At 41.1% G+C, this 5,848-nt stretch overlaps 1 protein-coding gene across 1 annotated transcript in view; it reads left to right on the top strand.

The window, feature by feature from the left end:
* Positions 1–2,366: 2,366 nt before the first annotated feature.
* The window catches only part of ikzf1 (IKAROS family zinc finger 1 (Ikaros)), a gene marked incomplete at its 5' end in the record, with an annotated part of 18,205 nt that continues 14,723 nt past the window's right edge, over positions 2,367–5,848 (top strand). The window contains 2 exon segments of the mRNA XM_083922555.1: positions 2,367–2,423; positions 2,426–2,648. Of these exon segments, the coding sequence (XP_083778681.1) occupies positions 2,367–2,423; positions 2,426–2,648 (280 nt within the window).

The raw sequence follows: 5,848 nt of genomic DNA, 5'->3' as shown, positions 1-5,848 counted from the left end.
ATAAGGAAATAGATGCTTTAGTGTGCAGAGGGGAATTTAATTTACTCTGACATCCTCACAGCATAATGCATTCCTAAAGAAAGAGTTTTTCAGTTTGCAATTGACTTTTTAGATAAATTGGACTATTTAATGTGATTATCAGTCTTGAACGCCTTTGACTTATTAAGGTGTTGAAACCAATTAAGGTTTACATGCTGCACGTGCTTCCAAATGTGAAGCCGTGAATACTGCTTAAAGATCCATGAAATAAGAAGCAGCCAGAGCCTATTGTTCGGTAGTCGACCGGCTACATTGCCTGATGATGTTTTGAGACTTGCCAGGTAATGATATTAATTATAGCAACATGGCTTGCTTCAGGTTGTGGATTAACCTGAAGGAGCAGAGGGTTATGTTCAGTTTGATTTGCAGCCGTGGATTACAGCCCGTACATGAAGTATTATCTTAAAGGCTGCAGAGTTAGTAATCTTATAAAACCTTGAAGCCCTCTGTAGAATTCTTCTTCAATGTGTCGGCTAATCCACATGAATATAAAACAATTTGCACATGTTTTGTAGACGTATGTTAGGAAGATGATCCGCAACTCAGCCAGTGGTGAGCATTGATCCCACCTCTGCAGTAACGTCTCTAAAACCTTGACTGAATCATTGCCCTGACACTGTTTTGCCTCTCCGACCAACAGTGAGTGAAGCTGCTGTGTCACTGGGACGGGACAGTATCTGCGGGGCATGGAAGACCGCAGTCATGATTGGACGCCTGTGTGTTCACTGATAGTGCAGAGTCACATTTCAGTCCCAGCATTCCCTCCGTGTGGCCTCTGGAGCCGCTCATCCTGCACCTTTTTTCACACCTGCGTTCACAACCTGCAGTTTCTGACCTCTCAGAGAAAATAATGCAGACCGCGAGGCTTTGAGGAAGTCGGCGAGCGTTGCTGCAATCCGTTATATGGCCATGAAGACACAGCAGGCCACAGTGATCCTGCCCAAAGTTCCTCCTTTTGCAACCAACTGCCTGAATGTTGTGCTGCTTAGGAGATAAGGGCAGCCTCCCACGAAAGGTGACTCAGCAATCCAACACACACACAGCCTCTCCTGAGATAAGGGCGCTTTGCGTGGGGCCTGGGGACAGTGGGATACTGGGAAAGTAAAGCAGAGACAACAGTGTGAGGTAAATTAACCTTATTCAGGGAGATTGAGTATACATTCAGATCAGCTGTGAATATACCGTACACTTCTGGAAAAAAGAATTAATAGCATAAGCTTTGAGTACATCAGTAATTTAAAATACAGTAATTACAGCATAGATCCCCTCCACCAAATATTCATATGAGATAATAATGATGGAACATATCTGAAAATGAGATGTGACTTATTTTAGCCAATCCAGAGGTGTAACTCATTATTTATTTAGAATTTCCATCAATATTAATCCACAATTTATATTTCTTTTAATGATTCCGGACAGTATATAGGCACCTATCACTCTGCAGCTTTACCTACACCACTGTGCAAGAGAGTGACACTCAAATTGGCATTATAATAAAATTGGAAAGTAGTTATTAAGCATCTTAAAGGCTGCCGCTTTGCCGTAGCGGAGTGCACTGTCCCTGTATGTTATGTTCATGCTATCAGCATTAATGACGGCAGCTTAGAGGGAGATGAAGTGGTGCACCAGCATCCAGTTATATGTGCTGTGGGCTCAAGAGTGTGTTGACGCTTTACTCATTTACATTTAACGTTGTATGTCTTAGTTCATCGGTCACTTTCGAGCAGTTTTGAATGGAGATGATTGACTTTACAGCAGGACTTCTAACGTTAAAGTTAGAAAGAGTCTTGCAGAGCTCATATGGAGGGAAGCGTCTAAAAGTAAAATATCTCTGATGGGGTTAGTGCATAGACTACTGAACACAAAACTAGAAGGAAAACCTCATGTCAGGTGCATATCTGCATGATGATCTTCTGCAGGGCCCAGCCGGTGTCTCAGTAGTGAGGATGCATGTTAAAACAGAAAGTAAAAGATCATTGTGCTCAGGTGGTGACATAATCCACACTGTGGACACTTGCTGGTGTGGTGAGGTAGGACAGAAGCCGTGACACTAACTGGAGAGAAAGAGCAAAGTCAAATGGATGAAACACCAAGAGAAGAGACAAAGTAAAAACTCATTATATGGGAAAGAAAACACTTGTGTTAATTTCATGGACTGCTACAGCGTGCCAGGACAGGTGACAGAAGGGGAGCTGTCCAATATGCAAGTAAGGAGACCCCCCCCCCCCCCCCCCCCAGCTTCCTCGGTGAGAATGAAATAAATAAACAATGAATGGTCCACTCTCCTCGCGCGCCTCATCCCATCTCATGCATGGCTGCCAGTAATGGTCTACTGGGTGTCAGCTTTTATTGGCACGGCACAAAGCAAGTGCCAAGGACTCGGAGGCTCGACTCCCCGCTGCAGACTCGGCCTGTGGATAAAAGCGAGCAAAATGCCTCAGTCGAGCTCACAGACATAGTCATGTTGGGCTGGAACGAGGAAGTGCAGTGGAGAGGGGAGGGACTCAGGGCGCAGCTCCATGGGGCCGCCGCGGCGCTGCGACCTTCTGCACATGGAGCCGGGGAGAGTTGGAAGAACTTCATACTGCAAACTCAAGGAATAGCAGGTAAATTGACTTCCACCGCGCTTTTCTCAGCTCCACATTCATCCCAAATGCTTTAGGTCAACACTTCTAAAAACCGAGCTCGTTTCTTCTCAAGAGTTTGAGGAGACATTAGTTTTTTTTACACCTGACTGGAAGAGACTCCTTTAGTTTCGGTGCAGGTGCGCCTCAGCATCAGATCCCGTTTGGTGCGCGTTATTCTGCAGGACATGTAACGGATTAACAAACCTTTAACTTTTAAAATTGAGTACAGAGAAATATATTCACTTTTCTTTTGGTCACTAAATAGACAGTAATTTAACGGAAGTGGTGGAATTTTCCCCATTTTTCCCGTGTCCTTTTTCTTTTGGGAACATATGGATACATTATTTCACATTCACTTACATGTACATAAAATACTAATCTAATTTCTAAGATTTTCTATCAACTACCTAGACATTTCGTTATCATTTTAACTTCTTTCATAGTTTTTTACTCTCCCGCTGTAGCACCTGTTGCAACAGATAGCGCGCTCAGTAAACCCCAGGCGGCCCCACTGTATTTGAAGTTTAATTCAATATTAAAATACATATTTTCAGGAGGAAAAAAAACACTTTTTATTAGGCGGATTTTTTTTTTATTGGTGGTTTCAAAAAACCAAACCGTGTGAAAACGTTTAGCGCTGCTTAAACAGGAAATCAGTACGCACAGACTAACGCTCCAGGCTACCGAAGGAGTCACATAAATTAATACTCTTTAAATGTCATCATTTCTCATACCGTTTAGATTTGTATTCATCTGTTCGGACCACCGTCTCAGTTAGTTGTTTAACGTCTGTGTTTGTGTCAAGAAAGAACACGCACACACGCACACACGCACACACATACACACACACGTAGGCAGGACTGATGAAACTTTGTGCACTGCAAACTGTGAGGTGGAAAGGACTTCATCAACGCCCAGACAGAAAAACACAAAGATTGACTCTTGACTGTTGGAGGAAATAAAGCCTTCTCATCTTTTTAACGTTACAAAACCTTAAAGTTCCTGACTGTAAAAGTTGAGCCTTTGCCACAATTTAAGCTTCTGATCAAATTAAGAAAGAATGTAGCCTAACTATTCACAAAAGTGGCACTCGTGTGGTGTCAAGTACGGAGACACTGAGTTGCCATTGCTCTGTTTTCAATCATAAAAGTGTAAGAGAATTTCTTCATTTTATTTCATCACATACATTTAATTATTATTCATTTATTTATCCATTTCTCTACACATATGATTGCATTTGAAGTTTGCTTACAAGTCAAATGTTACTTTTCTATGAGTTTGAAACATTTAAGGGACGTTAATAATTCACTCAAATCACACGTAAATGCAAATATTCAACAAAAACTAACACTTGCCAAAGGTAGTAGTAGAGACAAAAAAGGTTTGACTTCAGATGTTAGAAATATTTAAAATGTGGAAGGGAACCCCCCAATACCTGCACAAAACGGACTTTTTCATATCTCATTTGGAAAGAGAAGTGCTGAAAGTGCTGCAAATGTGTCTGCAGATACATCATCTTTCTTGTCAGTAGAAACAGAAGTCGAGGGGGGGGGGGGCAGAGGAAGGCAGACAGTTATTAAAATGATTGTACTGTCTGAATAGCAGAGTAGTGAAGTGTGTCAGATGCAAATGAAGGAAACTTCTCTTTCGGGGCACCTTTGCTCTCCCCTCACCCCCTCGTTAGTCTCCCAGAACACATCCGCTAACACTATCTACCCACTTACACCCATACATTTTCATGAATTACTGATGAGAATCTCCATGTGCTTATGAACAAAGGTGACCGTGCACCACATTGCTTGGCAGTGTAGGATCATCTCTAATCCCAATGGCTGATAAGAAAGCGCCCACAGCTTCATTAGTCGTCATAAAACCCACAGGAGTGAGAATTATTAATTCACATATTTTCATTAATTGTCAGTAAGTCTGTTTGTGTAAAGTGGAAACTTTTGGTAGAGTGTGCGAGAACAAAGAACCAGAATTATGATTCATATTGTCTGTGCGTGCACTGGATTCATAAAGTGATGATATATTACATACTGATTTTTAATTTAAATCATATCATGTTTCATTGCAGCAAGAAATGCAATTGTCATAAGCGGAAACATATTTTATTTGAGCCTTCTTTGCCTTGAATCCCACTTTTATTTTGTTATTAAATGTTTAATCACATTAAAGGTAACAAATTTGATCAAATTACACAATAATGTTGGATTATTATAAAAAAACATTTTTAATTTAATGAATTTGAATGACATGAAACTTAATTTAGTTCTAACTGAAGAACCTAAGAAAACCTTTTTTTTGTAACATCTTTTTGCATTTCATTACTTAAGTGTTGCTTCGTGTGTATTTACTGTTCATTTTAAATGTGTGTGTACTCATTTAAATGAACACACCACCATGCAGTGTCTAACCTTCCTCCTGGGTATCCAAACTTCGCTGGTGTGGTCCTCAGTATCTGTTAACGGTTTCATTGTTTCTCATCTCCACCCTGCTCCCTGGTGTAGCTTTTACACTTCGCTATGAGCAGACGCCTCGAACCCCCCACCCCCACCGCACACACACACACACACACACACACACACACACACACACACACACACATACATATATACATACACAGGAGGAGGACCGAGAATTCTGTCAACCCACAAGCCTCTTCCTGCCACTCCTCACTTGACGTACTCATACCAAAACTTTTCCAGTCCCCCTGCGCCACGTATCAGAAGTGTTTTATATGACTTCCATTTCACTGGTTTGTAAGATTCCACCTGCCCCCAGTTCATGCATTCACAGACACACGCACACACACACACACACACACACACACACACGTAATAAGAGGTAAAAATCCTGCTTTTGTCATAATTTCAGTTTGTTTTGATTAAATAAATGAGAAAAAATGAAAACTTTTTAGTTTCACAGCACCGACTATTATCAAAAAGTGTTATCAAAGTCAGACTTCGGCAGCAGGAAATTAAGGTAGAGTATCTAAATCACATCGAAAACCAATATTCAAAAAAGTTTTAAAAGTAGTAACAAACATGTCTGTAACACGTAGAAAATACAAACTACATGAGAATAGTATCACAAAATAACACCTTCCTGAATATTCCATTTGCACCCTTTTTTCCACATGCCTACGCAAGGGGGCTGTGGTTGAATGTAGGAACTTT

This window comes from Echiichthys vipera, assembly GCF_963691815.1.
Source record: "Echiichthys vipera genome assembly, chromosome: 11".
NCBI classification, from domain to species: Eukaryota; Metazoa; Chordata; class Actinopteri; order Perciformes; family Trachinidae; genus Echiichthys; species Echiichthys vipera.
Note: the sequence above shows the minus strand (reverse complement) of the source record. Positions and strands in the feature narration are given on the sequence as shown.